Genomic DNA, 20,290 nt, shown 5'->3' on the forward strand with positions numbered 1-20,290 from the left:
AGTTGTTTCCAGGAGAGATATGAGCTAGTAGCATAAGCAAACAATTCCAGACATCCCAACATTGCTCAGACAGCTTTAAAGATAAGAATGTGCTCAGAAGTATAGGGAGAAGACAGCATTTAGCTCCTTGCTTCAGACTCACCACTGCAGCATTGCAGCAATGATCCAGCTACATGAGTTGAGAGGAGTAGGACACAAGAAATGGAACTGGACGAGGGGTCAGCATTCTCCTCCATCAGACTCAGAAGCATGCTTGCATGACTGGTAAATGCTGGGGAACAACTGGATTCCTTATGTAATACCAGCCTCTGGCTTGAACAAATCCTAAACAGAAGACTTCTTCGCTTTCATGTTATCTCCTACATGTTTAAGAGAAATGTTTGGGGAGTGCTTTGCTGTCTTTAAGTTCTGTGATCAGGTTTTTTTTCTTTTTTTTCCTCCAAGTTAGAGCACTAACATTGTTTGCTTCTTAATCAAATGGCACATCAGTTAAATGGAAGTAGAGCTTGTGAACACTCACTGTAACACACCAGAACTGAAACAATCAAGTGATTAATTAAAAGCAGACAGTATATGGACCATATTTCAAAATCACTCCTTCCTGAATTGCTACTGCTCACTAACTAGCTTTATCCTATACCAGGACATTTGCAAACAGCACGGTGAGGACTCCCAGGCATACGAGTTAATTCTTATTCCAAGAACAAAGGAGTTAAAAAAAAATATCTACAGGTGATAGCGCAACATTTGTTGGTTGTTGGCAAACCCTGACTTTTTCTTAAGGAGCACTGTATTTTTCAGCATTACTGATGCGACTGATCAGATGGAAGTGGCATATCTGAGAAAGAAGCAAAGCCTGTTCATGGTATATTTAACACTTTACCTTTTGTTTCTTCTTGGTTATGAGGCATGACGAAGATAAGGCTTGCAAGAACATTCCATCTCCCACTCACAATTCACATGTTACTGCCAGCACAGTTTAATTAGTTTAGCCTAGATAATTTTTCTTTAGATTGCATTCAGTAAGATCACAATTACCTGACTTAAATTCTTCACATTGGCTTTTGTGTGATTTTTTCCTTCACATGACTCTTCAGAGATTGTTTTGTTCTTTCTCCATCTTCTTGATCTCTTCTCTAGATCATACTGAACTTCTTCAGTCTCACTGCTATCTGAATACTCCAAGCTGGTTGCCTGTGGGTTGAAATTTACATCCAGTTCTCCATGGAAATGTTTTTTTTCCATTCTGGGCACATCACTCTGAGTTCTGCTTTGTAACCAGAGAAGTTTGCTAGGTCCTTTAGCTTCCTGGGAAGAGTTTACCGACGATGTTTCAGAATCAGAGAACAGTGTCTCAGTATTGGTGTATAACCCAGAGGAAGGTGAGGTGACTGCCTGGTACTGATCATTGCCATAAGCCCATTGAGAATCATACTGGGAATTGGTACAATAGAAGTCATCTGGTAATTGCCGAGGTCTCCGCCGCAGCTTGTTCAAGGCCACGTTCCAGTCGTAATCATCCTCGCTGTCTGAGCCCATCTCGTCATACGCAGACACAACGCTGGATTCATTCTCCAAAGCTTCAAACACTTGACTCTTTGGTTTGGCAAGCATTCGAGGGCGAGGCAAAGAGATGTTCTGCAAAGCTACCCAGTTTCCATCAGTGCTTTGTAAAACAGGAGGCGGATCTATGAAAATGAAAGAACAACAAACTTTTCAGATATCATACGTTATCACAGTGTGAAGAGCTCTTGATGCCAGCTTGCAATTAACTGGCCACAGATTGGAGCTTTCAGTGGACAAATGCACGTGTTGCTGCTACCATGAATTCTCTCACGTTCTGAGATATGCTTCTGTATTTCTGATCAGAACTCACCACTTAAAGGCATGGAGATGACAACTTGAAATATGAGATTGCTTAAACCAAACTTTTTTCTTTTCTGAAATAAATATTAGGAAAGGATGAAGGAACACCAGTACACAGACATCTATAACTCCCATAGTTTGCATATGTCTTTGTTTCTGCATGCAGTTTTGGCACCTCATCTCAAAAAGAAAAGATGGAAAAAGTATGGAGAACAACAACAAAGTATGAGCCAGATTCTGAAAGGGCTTCCATTTAAGGAACAACCAAGCCAGAGCTCTGTGTTCTGGAGAAGACGGAGGATACATGTTGAAAGAGATGTGGGAATCTCCTTCAGCCTAATCACTACAGGCCATAAAGTAAAACCAGTGAAATCTAGGCTCAAGATCAACAAAAGACAAAAAATAAATAAATAAGGGATGCAATGGGTAACAGACCTGCCTAAAGGTGTTAGGGATGCCTGAAATGAATCTGTAATAAAACAGAGATGGCTATGGATATGGAAGAGAAATGTATTGAAAGTTACTAAATACAGAAAAAGACCTCCAGCTGATATACACTCTTATAATAGCTGATATAGGATGAAGACAAAATATCAAGCATGAGAACCATTCTCACAAATGAGAAGCTTTCTTATGTTTTCCAGCAATGCTCGCTAATTTCAGCACAGGACTTTGAGAGAAAGAAGACCACCTTTCCTTAAAAACTTCACTCCTTTCAAACAAAGCAATCAGCTCTGGGAGACTCAAATCTCCACAAGAGTTTGAATTCAGCTGTGCCATATTACACAGAAGTAACGCAGGGGATTCCCATACCATTATGTTTTTCTTCTCTCCCAAACCATATCCCTTGAGTTTGTTTAGCAACTACACATAAGAATCATCCTCAGTTATCTGAAGAAAGGAGAGGATAATAATTGATTACATCTTAGAGGGTAAGCAGGATGGAAAGGCAACCCACTGAGAAATTTACATTCAAAAAACTTCAAGTCACATGAAATGGGTCCTTCCAATTTTCCAAACCAAAGTCATTTGAAAGAATGGATTTTGCGCACAGTTCTTAGGGTGCACGTCATAATTTACCCAAGAGAAAATTAAAATAGATTTTAAGAAGTCTCATTAGGAAACTGTTACAATAAGGGAAAAAAAGTGCAAAGTCTGTATTTGTCTCCTGAGTCATCATTTAAACCAGTGTAATCAAAATGAATCGTGAACTGCTTTTTGGCTACACAACTACAAAAGCCCACTAATGTTACCACTTCAAACTCTTGGCTAAGATTTCTTGCATTTTCTGCAGCCTAATACAAGCTACTACTCATGGGTAAGATCATATTTACACATATTAGCACACTCAGCTATTTAATAAAAGCTCTACAGTCAGCTCAGTTTCATCACAGATATGGTTCTTAGATGAAAGAAACAGAGCAAATCTTCTGAATAGAGCACCTGAAAGGAAATTGGGTCAATTTGCCATTCTGCTCTGGTTAAGCAACTGTTAAGCACTAAATTGCTGAACAGTTGAATTCAATGGGATCAAAGTGGGTTCTTAAATTTAAGTACATAATTAACTGCTTTACTGAAAATAGGCCTCCAACTAAAATGCCCAGGAAAACAACACTTCCGACAGGAGACTGAAGGGACAGTTCACAAATAAAGGATACTTAGTTAAGTCACATTTTAATACTACTTTATTATCACTCAGTTTTCAGGTAGAGGACACTGTTCATGCTGTCTAATTTCCAGCCTCCCAGGTTCTCTAATACCACTCAATTGGCATTAGAGAAACACAAATGGAATTGATGGAAAGTCCCATCAGGGATTGCTGCAGGGATCAGACAGATGCAGCAGCTCTACAGCTGCCTCAAGAGAAGGCATAGGAGTGAGCAGCTCCTGTGTCCTGGAGGAACAACAGCAAGAGGTAGGTCAGCTCTGCTGCTGTGTCCCTTGGAGCCAGGGCTGCCGCTGAAATGAGCAGTTCAGTATCTCCCATTGTGCAAACATGATCATTAGCACGTTTGTGAGGATGAAAACCAACCTGCTCTTTTGTGCAGCAGTTACTTGATGTGGCCTCGTGAACAGTAAGGCCAGAACAAGAGAGGCAGAGGAAACTGGCACCCCAATAGCAGAAGCCACATTCTTCAGTGACGGACTATACTTATGTCACCTTGAAGCAAGCAGGGAACTGCACTCTAACCCATGGTGCTGGCTTAGTAATCGGGCTAACTTATGATGCTGCTCCACTTATTTTTCACATTCACATTCATATCCAATGTACACAGAGAGAGAGGGCATTTAATCTAGGGGAACTGCTTGTCTGTGAAGTTCTCACCCATACAGCTTCATCAAACCCTCAGGGCTGCACAGGTGAATGCATCAGGGTAGAAAATAAACGTGTGAGGGAAATCTCAAACTTGAATTATTTCACTGTTTGGTTCACTATGTAGCCTCACAAACATTAACTTGTGCAACAGAAGGGAGGCTACAGGCATCTGCAAACTCTGGAGGACAAATAACTAGGCAAAAAAAAAAGCTAACAGAGCCCTTAGGCTCCTGTATCTTAAAAGCTCTGAAACACATCCAAGTTAGATGCCTCATGCTTTGTAATACTCCAAAATCAACTTCCCAAAGGCCCAAATTTTGAATCTGTTATTGCAAAAAAACAATGGTAGGATAAGCAATGATACAGTCCAGTGCAATGATGACACACTCAGTGTTACCAGACATACAGACATAGACGTTTTCACATGTGACCTCTGCAAGCACAGATGCCAGCAGAAATTCCCTAGATTAGGCCCTTGCTTTATGTCTTATTTATTCCATACAGTGGATGCCTACCTGTGCAGCCTACTGTAGGGAACCTGCTTTAGCAGAGGGGTTGGACCCACTGATCTCTAGAGGGCCCTTTCAACCCCTGTGATTCTGCCATTCTATGTGTGTGATAGAAGTGAAAAACAAGTGATAAGGTAAACTACTTGACCACAAGCATGTCAAGCATGTGCTGATGTGCTAGTATCAACAAAAGAGGAAGAGAAAATGCCCTATAAGTGACCTTTAGGCTCGTTAAGGGTTATTAACATAATAAAAATCACATCCACCAACATGGAAAAAAGATGGAGATGAGACAGCAGCTACCCCTCCCAAGACAAGGGATACCTTCTAGCTCCATAATATGCTTCTACAGTAAAGATGAAACAGAGCAACCAATTAGAAGCTGTCAAGGGAAATAGTTTTGTAAACTATTTTGTAAGTTATACCTTAGTGACCATCCTTCTAGTTGGGGATGTGCTTGCTTTGCAAAGATCACCCAGCACCTGATTCTGCACAGAATCAAAACAGAGACCTTAGTGTGGATTCTGACTGTGTGTGCTTACTGGCAACGTGCACTGGCTGTGTACCTAATCCCTATTACACATAACAATGGGAGTGAAAACTGAAAAAAAGAATCATATTCGTACTAGAAATATTTACTTGTTTCATTTAGCCTGTCCACACTTTTCCAGCTGGGTAACGCAGAGAGCTTGCGTTCCTTCTGTTTCTTGAACTGTCCTTTCTGCTGCCTCCAAAGAGCCTCAGTCACAGACGATGCAGGGTCTAGTCCTTTGCTGGGCGCATCTTCACTAGCCAGGGAGAATGCTGACTGAGACCTCTGTGGGAATAAAAATCAAAGAGCATAATTTAATAACAGAAATATTTAGTTATCAAACTCTTTTCTGTAATTAGCATGAACATTCTGTTACCCATGGAAGCGTGGAGCCTGTGAGCGTCCAGAAATGGAATTTAATGCGTTCAAAAGAGTTGTTTCAGTGCTAGGTTGCTTATCCATGTGTCTTTCTGATGTTATGCAAGGAGGCAGGGAGTTGTTTGTACTACCAGGGGCCAGATGGAAAGAAGCAATTAAGGTGTAGCTGTTCCGAACGTGCTTGGTGAGGACTGATAGCTACCAGTTCCAATTCAAGCTCGCCAGAAAGAGATCCCATTGTGGTGAGACATGATGATCTATTGTTGGCTCAACAGGCCATCTGTTGCAACAATATTCAGAAGTTAAAAATTAAGAAGAAAATGCAAACAAACAGCCTGCTCCCCAGAAATAAATCTGCAACTCAACTGATTTGAATGCCAAATTCTCTTGTTTGCTAGGATATACATATCGCACAGTATGCAGGGCAGTTTCGTGCAATTACATACCTATCTTTTTGCAGTAAGGTCACATTTCAAGTCAAAATGAGGTGACATATGGCTGTGATTGGCTAATGAGCCCTGACTGTGACTGAGGGGAAAGGGTCTTCCTTTGGATCCACACACAGACATTTTAGCTTTGATTCAGGCATTGGAATCAGCTACATAAGTCGTATTTAAAATAGGCCAGATTGTCAAAAAGTGGAGATAACTGGCAGTGCACTGCTGATTTCAAGGGAATTCACTCTCACATTACACGTGTAATTCTAGAAACACGATTGCAGCAGCTCAAATCATGTTTTAACATCTGGTTGACACTATTTTGGACTGCACAATTTTCCTTCCTTCCTTAGCGGCTTTACTTTTGATGGCACTGTGTGTTTAGGCACTTTGAATGGCAGAAGTGATCACTTTTTAGAACGACAACTAGCTTCTCCCTCTCAGAAATTTTTACCACTCAAAAACTCTGTGTAGGCCTTCACTACAGAGTTTTCAGATTGTTTCTACGTTAGGGTTGCATTAAGAAGTATGCTTTCAACTGCTTGGCTTCTTTACAGAGGCCAGGCTGGTACTCTGAAAGATTTGCACATTTTAACTGATGGTCACTTTACAAATAACTGGTTAAATCTGTTAACTTCAAAAGGGCCTTTTCCTACATCAGAGCTCTGCTTTGCACTTGTTGTAGATGAGGAAAAGGATAACTCGTCTTTAAGATACTTCCAAGTCCCTTCAATTCCCAGGTAAGCATAAACACTGCTGGGAGTCCTTGCTGCCGTAGGAGCAATGTTTACATGGCTGTTCTGGCGGTGCTTCCTCCCATCTGAAATGCTCCTGTGTGTTGTCCTGTGGGACCATGCCAGAGATGTAATTAACTATAAATCTTCCCGTTACAGAATCACAGTGCAGTACCATTAACCGCAAAACTACACATTTCTGCAGCTATTTAGGACCAATTCACATCTGCCATACCCTCTGATATTTTTGTGTTAAAGCAGTCACATATTGAGAATATCATGTGGTTGTGGCTGTCTCCATTTGCCCAGTACTGAGAACACCCCCTTAAGAAGAACATGGCAAACAAAGGGATAAGATACGCTGAGGATCCCAGAAGAAGTAGTATCCTACAGTCTCTATTTTCCCTTATTACTTAAAGAACTGAATCATAAGGAGGAGAAAAAAAAAATAATCAGGAAAACTTAAGTAGCCTGTTTAATGATAACCTGGGCTTAGATAATGAAAGCAACATGCTTTTCCTTATTTATGTATAATCTGTAGGTTTGACAACTTCAACTAGTGTTTTGTTTAAATGGCAGCTTCTCGCCTGCCTACTCACCATTTCATAAACATCCCAGTAAGGTTGCTTCATGGCAATGGCAGTGTTTGCACTTAGCTCTCAGCTAACTTGAGATCTGCTAACAGCTTCGCTGCGATAACACAGAGCCTGGCATGGGTTGCAAATCTCAGGGAAGGAGCTCAGCAAATCCTGCCCGAAGACCTCTTCCTCTGCAGCACTGCTGCAAGCAGTACCCCCTGTGCAACCTAAAGCCAACTCGAGTGCATATACACCATGAGGCAGATACATACTTCAGACAGACTAGAAGATATACCATGAAGGATTTTAAAGAGAAGAGGGCTAGCTTAAGAGCCTGATTGACAAACAGCACTGAAAGACAGGGAAGCATGCTGTTCAATGTGCTATAGCAGCCCAGGACCTCAAACACATTGGAAATGTGTTACTGAAGACAACTTGACTCTTAAGTTGTGTGCTGAAGCCTTTGGGTCAGGCCAGAGGGAAACTGCCTCCAGAGCCTCTGTCAACTTTCTGTGGACAGCACAAAACCAGTAATAGGCTGAATCTACTGCTCATTCTCAGGAAAATTCCTCTGAATACAGGAAAGGAAAAAAAAGAGGCCTCTAAAGCTTGGCTTGAGGCCATCCTTCTCCTTTTTTCTATACCTTATTTGGATTTTTCATGAAATCTGTCTTAGATGCTCTGCTACCTCTTCTCACTGAACGTGATTCAGTGTCACAGAGGGTTTAAGGAGAGAAGAGTAATGCCAGGCTAGGATGGCTTTACTGCACCTCTGCATTCACACTGTAAAAGGGTGAAATGGTGCTTCCGTACAGGGGGCTGTTGAACTAGCACACTTCGTTACTACTTTTACAGCTGTTTGATTGTTTTTATCTGGACAGACCAAGAAATGGCAGCGCTCTAATAAGCTCCGGTTAAGCTGTAAATAAAAGGATTGAGCCGTTTCTTGCTCTGAAAGCCAGTTCCAGTTAAGGTTGGAAGAACACACAGTGGAATTGTTTTATTCAGACATGTATGGGTGGAGTGCAAGTGTAAATATTCTCCCCTAAGAGACTGGTACAACCACAGGTAGTCCTGATCACTATAAGAAAAGGCGTGCCAATACCTAAGCCTGGTGCAGGAATACAAAGAAGTACATCCTGACATGAGAACAAATCAGTCTACAGTGGCATAGATATGCCCTTTTTTTTTTTTTCCAAAGCACAAAAGCAAGCATTGCCTGTAAATCCATCACTAACTAATTACTGTCCTGATTGGTGGCTGTATTTGACGAGAAAATGATTCACGACCTCCTTTTGTTTCTTTTGCAATTAAAAGTAGAGACAAACTAGAAAGTCAGTCATCTAAGGTGAGGTTACACAGCAAAAGCTCTAACCTTGGCTGGCACAGGTAACTCAGCTGTTGCACAGCTATGGGGGTTTTGTGTGGGCTACCAGCCCACATATGTGCCTGCTGACTGCACTGTCACATGAGGGAACAGGACTGGAAGCTTACCTGGTACTCCACATAGCTGTATATAAAGGCAGAGGGGAGACTGAGGGAGGGCCAGCTGCACTGATAGGCCCTTGGGTCAGCTGGCACTGGAAAAAGGGGCATGTGTTGACTGAATGGAGGAGTCTTGGCCCTCCATCTTTACCAATTGCCTACAAACTTGAACAGCAGTTAGACCTCATGACTGACAAGCCAACCCAGTGCATTTGCCACAAGAATCCAAATAATACAACAGCCTAAATATGACTTTCAAAAGGAGACAGAAGTGTAGGAGCTTCGATTTATGAAGACATGAAAGGTGAAGAGGACCCTTCTTGACCAGCTAAAGCTACTGGTACCTTTTCTAACCAGAGGTTCTGTTTTGTCAGAGAGTGATAACCTGTCAGTCAAGTGCAAATTACAAGGCTGTCCTGTCCTGTTTGCAGTCAGACACCGAAGTACTGCAACTGTTAGTTCCTGCAATTAATTTATACATCGGCAGATGGCATTGCAACCATACAGGTCATTTGCTCTATTCCCCACAAATGCTGCTCCCTCTGAGGTCTGTGCTGCATGTTGAATTGCTGTGCAGTACATCACAGCACACAAAATACAGTTATAGCATTCCCAAAGCTTCAGTTAAATGGGTGCCCACCGAATCCTACCTACTGGCACCTGCTGTGAGACGTTTGTTTCAAAAAGAAATCCCAAACACTGTATTATTCTCTTTCCCCCACCTATTCAGGCAATTTCTGCTGCATAATTATAAAGTCTTAATGAAGAAAACTTAGCCTTCATCTTGTTCTGGGATAGCACTAAAAGAAATCTGCTTTCTACGTATAGTCTTGTATAGGTAACACAATTTCTCAACATTAAAGAAGGATAAAAATTAATCACATGCAAAGTCTATTATTACATAAACATTCCATCACCTGAACATCTGGAACAATTTATAAATCATGCTTTGCAACACTAAAAAACTAAAACCAGAATAAGTAATCTTAAGGAAGAATAATTTTTTTTATAAAAACACACTTGGGAATACTGAATCTGAAGTTGATAAACCATGGATTGTTTACCTTGAATAGCTGTCATGTATGTGCACATACTATTTAGAGGGAGAATATGCAGATTTTGCTCTACATTCTTTTGAGAAAGATGAAATGGTGTAATTAGTGGGTAATTCCTCTTGCTTTTAAACAGAAGCCAGAGTAGTATAACAAAATAGGACCCAAAAGCAACTAACTGAGGTCTACAAAGAATATTCTGGATCATGCATGTTTTTCCCCTCACTTCTCTTCCATTTGACCCTATTTCTTTGGTCTATTTTAAGTAGCAAGACTCTAATTTATCTGCACTTATCTGGAATAGATAAAGGACTCTTAAACCTGCGGTGCCACAAAGGTAAGGCAGCTGCAGGGCCTCCCTTGTAGGAACCCCCGCAGGCACTGGGACCTCACCTCTGGGCTTGGACCTGGGGGCAGCTGCCGGGTTGAGCTTTGAAGACCACCTTGTTTATTCAGTGTCGCAGCCTGAAGTTGCCAGCACAAACACAGATGACTTGGATACCTCTCTCCATGCCTGCAAATTTTACAGCTACGCCTGTTAGAAGCAAAAACCCTCACTCGCTTCTCATCTGCGCTCTATAAATACAATCAGTGCACAGACAGAACCAGCAGGTCCCACCCACCTGAACAAGCACTGTAGCAGTCCCTAAACATCAACAGATAATGCATCCTTTGGTATGAGAACTCCCACACCAGGAAGGAGACGAGATGAGCCTGAGAATGGTGCCACTCTGCCACAGCATATTTATCCCTGGAAGTGATTTTTCCCTCTGCTCAAATGTATGCAGTCCAGACATTTAGCAGTGGGTGTGAAATACCAAGGGTTTCAAGCATCTGTTCCTTAGTTAATCTTGTATGTGGCAAAGGATCTGTTAGCAACCCTAGGGCTTCTGAAAAGGGGCAAGAACAGGCAGATGAAAGTTAGATTTTCTCTCTCAACTGAAGGAAAATTCCATCCCACATACCTTGCTCCAAATCCTGGATAGGGTATCATCCCCTCCTGAAACACCACCTTGAGTAGCAGCATGTGCCCCAGCTACTGGGGCAAATTCTTGAAAAACAGACTGGAAAAAAGCAAAGAGAACTGCTCCCTCTCCTGCCAAAGCCTCAGAGCACCCATTCCTGCAGGGCTGCCCAAGCCAACTTCCTTGCTAGTGCCACAGACGCAGCCTGGTTGCTCTTCAGGTTTGTGATGGCAAACCCAGGCAGGTGGGTTTGCCATCCTGCCACTGGCTTCTCAGACAGCCATTCCCCTCAACATCTCTGGTCCTTTAAAGGGAGTTCAAAGGAGCGCTCAGTCCATCAGCAGTACGAACTGCGCAGCTGTTGAAGAACACATAGAGCTGTGTTCGGGTGCACATTTGTTTTGGTTCAGCTTGGATTATCTGACCCTGAGGAGCTGGAGATTGCAATGGAGAGTGACAGGGGATTATTCCCCAATAAGCCCACTGAAGCTGAGCACACAAAAAGCTCTACACAGCACCACACAGAAATATAATTTACAGTGTTTGATAGACTTTTTTTTTTCCCAAACAGTAACAAAGTCCTGAAATGGAAAACACTGTTGCTTTTAAAGCAAAGGATTTTAAGCTAGTACTAAGGAATATTTAAATACTGGTTCCAGCACGTGAGTATAAACATCCTTCTATTGCACTTCAGTGGTTAACAATTTAGGATTTTCCTCTGAGCATAGAAGAGCTAGTTGAATCAATAGCATGGACGTATGTGAGCAAGTCTATAGAGGTTTCTGGTACATCAACTGTTACAGACTTATACCCACACAACCTTTCATGTCCCATTCTTTGTCTGTGAAGTTGTGCTCAGAAGAGCACTCACCCATCACAGATCACTGCATACCTGACTCAAACAGCTCCACAACAGAGAAATCTTTAGTGTTCCATGTTTGTTTGCTCCTCTCTGTGATAATATACACCAATTTCAACTAAAAATAAAGCGTCAGGCAGCCTCTCTCTCTCTGAGCATCCCAAGTTTTAAATCAGATGTTAAGGTTTGGTGATACCAGCGTTACGATAACATCTTTAAAACAAAACAAAGCTGGAAGAACCACATACGATCTATGTTCTTCAGAAAATAACACTGCAGAACAACCACCTTTCTCTATCCCCTCTCTTATTTCCTTTCATGCCTTAAAACCTATCCTGGCTTGCTGGCAGTAAAAGTAATTCAGCTGAATTTAGGCCTGCATGGGCTTGATCATATATCTAGAATCCAAAGCTGTCTTTTTGGATGTTTGTCAAGTGCACAAAGAGTACTACACAGCCAAGAATGAGTAATCTTCTGCTAGAGCTGCATCTCAGACAAATTCAAACTACACAACTTAAAAAGGACAATGCTGCCATGTTGAGCTTTGCACTGATTATTTAGCCACCTGAGGCCTTAAAAGGTGATAATGAGTGCCGGGATAGTATTGCAAAAGCAGCTGAAGCCTATCCTTCTACTGCAGTGGAAGGGAGGAAATCAACCAGATTACTACATCCAGGAATGAATTGATCTGAAATGCATGAAGTGCCAAATGGTCAGCTAGCCCCTAATCAGTTTTCCAATGAGACTTCAATGTTACGCTTGACAAGCCAGTAGATGACAGCAGGATTTGTAACCTGCAAAATGCTTAGAGAAAGTTGGGTCTGCTCAAAGTAGAAGTGAATTTAAAAAGATCCATTATTTCTAGCTTACTAAGGGCTTTTCCACTTCAGGGTTTATTGTTCTTTCCCATTCTGTGATAGGTTGTGTAGAGAAGCTGGCTTCTCTTGTAAGGAAGCAAGATAGCAAATAACCCACCAGGATCCAGCATTAAAGCACGCATGCCTTACTGGAAGTAGGTCCAGGCAACATATTCTGTGCAACTTTCTGATCCCTGCTGACACATAAAAGCTGGAAGCTCCATCTATGACACTACCTATGATACTAATGAGACGTAAGTACACTTTTTTTCTGACACAAAGTTGTTGAGAGGTAAGAACTGATGTTGGCAGAAACTTCCTACAGCATTACACCTCCCTCATGTGAAGAGGCTCTCCTGCTGCATTACATGACTGTTAAACTGAGCTCCTCCTTGAAAAGGTGTTCTCCAAGTATTTATTTGGGACAAACTTACAAAGGTACAGAACACCTGCAAAACCTGATTTCCAAAGCAGTGTTGAACCTCAGGCTTTACAGCATTCAAAGAACAGAAAAGAAAACAAAACAACTCATAGTACGCTGTGGACCTTATAATTAGCTTAACCAGTAAATTTCCACTTCTCCTAAGGGGCATCATCATGTGTATTTAATGAAATCCTCCTTTTCCCTATATCCCTAGCTGTTTTAAATACTATAAATTGTGGATGAGCTTCTGTTTATATATGCAATCTTTTAGCTGTAAAGTAAAGACCGCTAATACAGCACTTAAAGCACACCAGGATGCCTGCACTCCATCAGTGTTTAAATGGGATGCAGTGTGCCAACTGGTCGTTTGCTTTCACTGGCAGTGACGTATGGGGCAGAAAGGGACAGAAGGAGCAGGGGATCACCCATCCATCACATTAGGCTCCTCCTGTCCCAGCACTATACGGCTTCTGCTTAATAATGAGAAACAGATGGTGCCATCTATCTCTTTTTATGAGATGGAGAAATAAAATAGTCAGCTGTGCTAACAATATATATATATATTTGTAGGACAGACAAGGGATCTTGAAGAAATCAAAGAGGTAAAAAAGGAAAAGACAGTATTTTTAGCTACTGCCATACCATAATACTGCAGTTAAACAATCAGTAATATATCTCAGGGAGATATGAGGTGGGATGAACTCATTACAAAGGAGATCAATAGATTTCCCTCTAATCAAGCAGGTCTCATGCAGCCAGTCTGTTGGCTTCCACAGTGCAAGTCTACAAAGAGATAACCGAACATATGGAACAGTCATTTGAAAACTAGTGATTTTGGGTACCCACTGGAGTTATCTGGATGATGTGGATGAGCTCCATGTAAGTAGCCGTGATCAGAAAAAAAGTGCTCGGCCAGTGTAACCACACTATTTGGGATCACCACAGCTTCTGGTAATACAGTGCAATGCAGTAATAAATACAGGTTTCTAATGGCCAGTGTTACAGCACATAACAACATTGTTAGCTTTATTATGCTAGCTAAGCCACGTGTGCTATGTTCTACAGAGAAGATAAATACAAACACTTGCTTTAAGATAAATCTCCAGTTCAAATGTATGAAATTCCAATTGCCTTAATGTTGGAGACTGTTACTTCCCTACTCTCTGTGGATTTATATTTCTGTTAATAATTTCTCCTTCCCTCACATTTAATCTATCTGGCATCTGCTCACTTCAAGGACTGAGTTGTTTCTTTGCTTTGTAACAAAGACTTTGAAACAAAGTCTTAAGCAGACCCAACTCTGCTTAAGTAATCCCTACAGGGAAACAGGAGTATATACACAACTACAGCCTCTGTAACAGCAAACTTAAAACACTCTTTTTTTCCCTTCCCTTAGGCTTGTTGTGGCTAATCTCTGCTCAAACTATGACAACAATCACATACAGCTCAATGACAGGATGCATACAGGAAAATTGAGGGTTTGCATTATTTTGGTGAACATCAGTGCCATCAGTTCGGAAAGCTTCACTTACTGCAATGGAGCTCATAAGGATTTGCTGTCACAAATTTGGATAAGAGTTCTAAAATCCTCCTGGGAGGGTGTAAGGAAGTTTTCATAGAACGTACATCTGGTCGTGGACCTAACTGCCAGCTCCTCTGGAATCCAGGCTTTCATTTTGGGAAGACAAAGTACTGCAATACTTTTGTCAGCATAGACAGCTTTCTCAAATGATAAACAGAGGAGAAAGAGGCAGCTCCTCACAGGGAGCGGAGGGGCAGTGCTGAGCTCTGCTCTGTGTGACAGCGACAGGGCCTGAGGGAACGGCATGGAGCTGTGTCAGGGGAGGGGCAGCTGGGGGGTGAAGGACATGGTCTGCACCAGAGGGCGGTGGGCATGGAACGGGCTGCCCAGGGCAGTGGGCACAGCACTGAGATTGGCAGAGTTCAAGAAGGGTCTGGACAGTATTTTCAGACGTATGGTCTGATTTTTAGGTAGTCCTGTGTGGAATTGGACTCGATGATCCTTATGGGTTCCTTCCAACTCTAGATATTCTATGATTCTATTTAAAACAAGTCAAAAATAGACACATTTTAAAGTATTTTAGTAGTAGTTTAAAGACAAAAGCAAACAATAAAGTGATCCCAGCAAAGCAAAATGCAGAAACTGGATTTACGGAAGGGGAGAAAGGCACTGGAGCTCATTTGATGCACTACAGGAAAACAAACCAAAACATGATGAATTTGGAGAAAGAACCTGTTAAGAGATAGAAAGCTCTTATAAACCGCTGACCATGCCTGGAACTCTAGTACTGACTGATGGCTGCAGACCTTTTCAAGCTGTTAATTGCAGCTGTTCTCATCTTAGCATGACATTCTCCCACAAGCCTGCTTGTGGAAGACTACCTCCAGAAAATTTCCTCTTTCTCAAAGCAAACGAGAACCTCCGTATGGTGAGAACTCGAGACTCAAGCTTGTTATTTCAGAAAATAATTTCTAAATGTATTGGGTTCAAGCTTAACTCTCCAAATTCAAAACAGCAACAGGCTTCTGATGTAATAACTGGGCATTTGACAAGTGTGGGCCCCTGGGCCTTGACCTTAAACTCCAGAAAGAAAACTAGGTTGTGTCAAAGACAAAAATCAACTCTCCCTCTCCTGGCTCCTATGTACTACAAGCAAGTTGCCTAGGAGCTGCAGAGCAAAGCGCTTAAACATGCCCACTCTGATTTGTGATAGCTCGGTAAACAGCAGCAGCTTAAAGGCACTGCTCCTCCAATTTGGAAGTAGATGGGGGGATACTCTCGTTCATATCTCAGCAATTCTGGCCCACAGTCTTATATTCCGGAGTAAATCTATTTTCACTAGCAGCATAAGCTGGCAAACTAAGCTGGAGATAAGGCACTGCTGTGGGGGAGCAGCATGCATGAGCACAGCAGCAGGATATTCAGGAGCAGCAGCTTATACCACTCTATCAAAATTCACTGGAACTCATCTGTCACTGTCTTCACTCTCCAGTTGTGAAACAACCTATTCAAGCCTATGTCTTATTTTCACTTCTTTTCCCTAGCTGCTCTTCTTATAATGTTACTAATGCAGCTTGTCAGATTTTCTCCAGCTTTATAAGCAGGAACTAAAGGCATTGTGGTGAGAAATAAGTGAGAGGAAGAGGAAATACTCTTTAGTGTAAGGTATAAATGGTGCTGTGAAATTGGTTTTTTATTATTTTTTGCTGGTAGTGACTGTATTCCTTAAGATGGAGGAGAAACAAAAATATAAAGAAATCTAGCATGGTAGAAGACAACATTCAGCAAAAATCTAAATAAAACCTAAGTGAACATAAAAATGTTTAAGGAATAAACGCTGAAGCATGGTATCTTGTTAGCATTCAAATCAAGCATCAGGACCACTTTTGGAATAAACCTGTTTTTCCCTAATGCACTCACCAATGCAGTACAGTGTCCGTGATATACTTCCCTAACCCACAATGTCCTATGAGAAGTATAAACTGAGAGATGCGCCTGTCAATGCACGCATTTAATGCTTGTTCTTTTTAAGTCCATATGCATCATCGCAGGCAGGAGGCATACTCATCCAGGATTTCAATACTGCAGCTTTGTGCAGCAGAAAACATCAGTATTTTCTCTTAGTCACTCACCCATAATGTGTATGACCCCCTGCGACTCCCAGGAAAGGTCAGCATGCTCTGATCTGAAACAGCAACGGATGCCAGGCCACTGCTTCTGGATGGCGGCCATTCGAAGTCAGCCTCAGCCTGCTCAGTTTTGCCTTTCTGCTTCTTTATAATCTGTAAGGTTGGGGGAGTGTTGCGGGAGGGAAGGATATGGAAGGAGGGGGAGGAAAAAAAGGTATTTTTTCATGGAGAACACAACATTAACCCTTTCTCAAGGCAAACTGTCTAGAAAGAACAGTTTCCTTTTGCTTTTCTTCCCAGCTCATGCAAGGATAACTGTTGACAAGCTGCATGCACACTTCTCATTTGAAGTCACACAGCATGCAAGCACACAAGCTTCGGTACAATAAATCATCATCAGTGCCTAGAGGAACATCAGAAGTGAATTAAATAAACGTGGAAACCTGTTCCTACCCTAACACTTAAAGCATCAGCAGCATCTAATGTCAGGTATTTTCTCAGAGAAGAACATTTGCAAAAACACAAAATAGTAGGCATGAGGGGAATTTCAAAGGCTCCTACAACATCTAGAAACATTTCTACTTAAAACAAAGAGATTTTAGGTGTCTAGACACTGTTTTTGTTCTTGCAAATCTTGACTGTCTTGTGAGAGAGCAGATCAGATAAGCCACCTTCCCCCTACACTAACAGATTACTTCCTGCTGTGCTTCATTTCCATACGTTTCCCAACCCCAGTTTAAAATATCCACAGAATATTATCCTATAAAAGATCTTGCTAGGCAGCTTTTGACAAAAGGAGTAGCAATTCAAGCTTAACTAATATAGGCCCTGAACTATTAAAGACCTAGTACGGAGACTTGATCTTCTCAGATCCCTATTAAAAAATAAGTAAGATTATTTTCCACTGAGCTGCTGCTCTTCTAGCTCTTCTTGCCAGCCCTGTAAACACATGTTCCTGTTCTTGTCATTCATATATCATTAAATGCTGCATCCCATATACAGATGTGGTAATGAGGTTAGCTCACATGGAGGGAAACTGACCCTCCATCATGGCTATTTCTTTAATCACTAAAGCTCAGAATCAGTTTGGTCATGTTTGTCTAGCCTTGCTCCAGACTGGCCAGGCAACCTCAGTTATTTGTTCCAAACTAGCCCTCCATTTTGGTGCTGTATTAGTGTCACCTGCTGCTTTGCAGGCAGAAGACAAAGCTTCCCAGAAAAAGCCAAACAAATCAGACGAGTTCTGTGATTTTTTTGTGTCTCTCTGATATTACTGTTAATATTTGTCTCATAATGATCCATTCTTTCTACGTTTCATAGATGCAGAGTTCAGTACAGTTGGTATAGTCAAGTGCTTGTTCCTTTAAAGGGGAAAATTTTGTGCCTTTTGGCAAATACAGATTTTAAGTTTGAGCAAATAGGGTTCTTCTCTTCCCTGTTAGTATATCACAGACCAAAGAGATTGTATCGCTCAGCTCTGAGTGTGTAGGCCATCAGTTTATGTACTAAATTAATCTTATGTATAATAATGTCTCTGTCAGATATAGTTGGTTAAGCCTTGATTGTGATAGTTAGGGTTGCAGCTTGTCATTTATTGTGTACATCCTACATTGATGTTATCCTCTTTTCTGCTAGAGCCCAAGCTCACTAGATTAAAGTATCATGTTTTGGCTATTAAGTAAGCTAAGGTAAAAAATGCTTGCCATACCTTCTGCACAATGGTTGTGGCCAGCTCTTCTATGAGATCCTCCTTGTGTTCTTGCAGGTAACAAGCCTCATTCTGCTTGTCCTGCATGAAAAAGAGATATGTCGTTGCCAATAAATACCTGTAGACTTCCCACATAAACTGTATAGATCAGAAAATGGGCAATATGTCCTATTGGCACTGTGGGAAGAGATTGCATGTACTTACATCACACGTCACCTTCTGAAACACAACATCTTGAATACAAGTTCATAGAACTCAACGCTGTAGGTTATACATAAGTTACTACTCTTCTTTCATGGTTTCTTTTATATCTACTTCTTTTAGTACCACTACCAAATTAAAATATAATTGTTCTGTTCAAATTAAACTGTATTAGAAGATGTTACCAGGCTGTCACTGTAGGTCTCTGCCTTAGAAATAGCCTCTTCCACTGCTTCCTCAGCAACACGTAAGGCCACAGCAAGGGTATCCATCATGCTGTGTCCTAGGTGAAGAATAAATTGAAATCATCATGTTCATTATGTTTCACATGACAGAATGCAAAATTTAGACCCATGTTCCAGACTTTTCTTCAAATCCTGTTTTGTTCATGACTAAATTTACTTCCTCGACCCATAATCGTGCATAGCAAAATAAACACCTTCAGAGAGAGTGGGCAATTTTTTAATCAACTTCCATGTAACTTCTTAAATACAAATATTAAATACCATAGAACACGTCATTTCTATGCTGCTTATCTTAGAACCCAGTAACTAAGGAGGAAATCAGAGGGGGAAATCCATAAGCTTCCTATAAGCTCTAAGAGGATATAAGAAAATAAATGAAAAAACATGAACATAGGAAAAGAAGTAGGAGAGAAGCAGCAAATACTGAACATTAAGAAAATCATGCCAGAATAAGCGTGTAATTTCTTGAATACTGAAGCATGAAGTCTCAGCATGGCACATATGAACACAAAGGATTTTTAGTATACTTCTAAATGTTCTTGCTAAAAGATGGCTGGATCTGCAAACAAGAATTCTCAGCACTCTGGGCCATTTGTCCAGTAATGGAAAGTCTAAGGACTGTGCTTTAATCAAACGAGTCTTTAGCAGTGTACCTTCTGTCTCCCTGTAGAATGTAGAATCACTGCCACAAATGCTTCCATCATTTTCAAAGCTTCCTTCAAAACAACCTCCTTCTGCTCAAAAAAGACAGCACCACACGTTAGTAAGAAATACCCATTCATAGCAGAGACATTGTTAGATGAGGATATTCTCTTGAGGTACAGTGGCACCACACATAAAGAGGGATAACTGGAAAATTCCTCTTACCTTTTTATATAAAGCATGATTGCAGCAATTTTTGCACAAAATATGACTCTTATTAAATGAAAGTCCTCAAAAATTACTTGTACAGTAAAAGAGGAAGAAGCTACTAGAATATAAAACTTATACGGTGAAAGTTAAGCACTTGGAATTTGCTTTTAATATGACATGGGGTTGAAATAGATTCTACTTCAAAGGGCAATGCTGTATAAATAAGACAAAACCTAGATATCTGTGCTAGTGTTTATCTTCAAGTGGAACAAAAGGTTTACCTAACAGTCACATGGAGGAAGGTTAGCCATGACATTTAGACTCAAAGACCTTCCTCAGAAAGGACTCACAGATAGAGCACATGCCACTCCATCTTGTCACTGAACCGTTCACTGTCCCACTCAGGGACAAATTTAATGACAGTGTGGCTTAAGGAAAGAGAGTCTACCACAGCAAAGTTCTGAAGGATCCCTACCCTCAGTTTTAAGCCCTACTTCCATCCTGACTGATGTATTCTTGACTTTACACATATTTGCCCTCAGCTGTTAGAGAATCTTCTCTACAAAGACAAATTGATGCAGGTACAGCAGAAAGACTAACAAATCAGAAATTAATGCATCAGTCACTGCTTCCTAAAAGA

The 20,290-nt window shown here is 41.2% G+C and overlaps 1 protein-coding gene across 5 annotated transcripts in view; it reads right to left on the reverse strand.

The window, feature by feature from the left end:
- MOBP (myelin-associated oligodendrocyte basic protein) overlaps positions 1–20,290 on the reverse strand; it is a 206,098-nt gene that overhangs the window by 26,890 nt on the left and 158,918 nt on the right. For all 5 annotated transcript variants that reach the window (XM_040696044.1, XM_015281726.3, XM_015281727.3 and 2 more), the window contains 6 exons: positions 19,452–19,532; positions 18,739–18,836; positions 18,353–18,433; positions 16,648–16,797; positions 5,332–5,509; positions 1,039–1,688 (listed from right to left, as the gene is read on the reverse strand). In XM_040696044.1, the coding sequence (XP_040551978.1) occupies positions 1,039–1,688; positions 5,332–5,509; positions 16,648–16,797; positions 18,353–18,433; positions 18,739–18,836; positions 19,452–19,532 (1,238 nt within the window). The remainder of the gene's footprint in view (positions 1–1,038; positions 1,689–5,331; positions 5,510–16,647; positions 16,798–18,352; positions 18,434–18,738; positions 18,837–19,451; positions 19,533–20,290) is intronic.

The sequence above is a fragment of the Gallus gallus genome, chromosome 2 (genome assembly GCF_016699485.2).
Source record: "Gallus gallus isolate bGalGal1 chromosome 2, bGalGal1.mat.broiler.GRCg7b, whole genome shotgun sequence".
Lineage (NCBI taxonomy): Eukaryota > Metazoa > Chordata > Aves > Galliformes > Phasianidae > Gallus > Gallus gallus.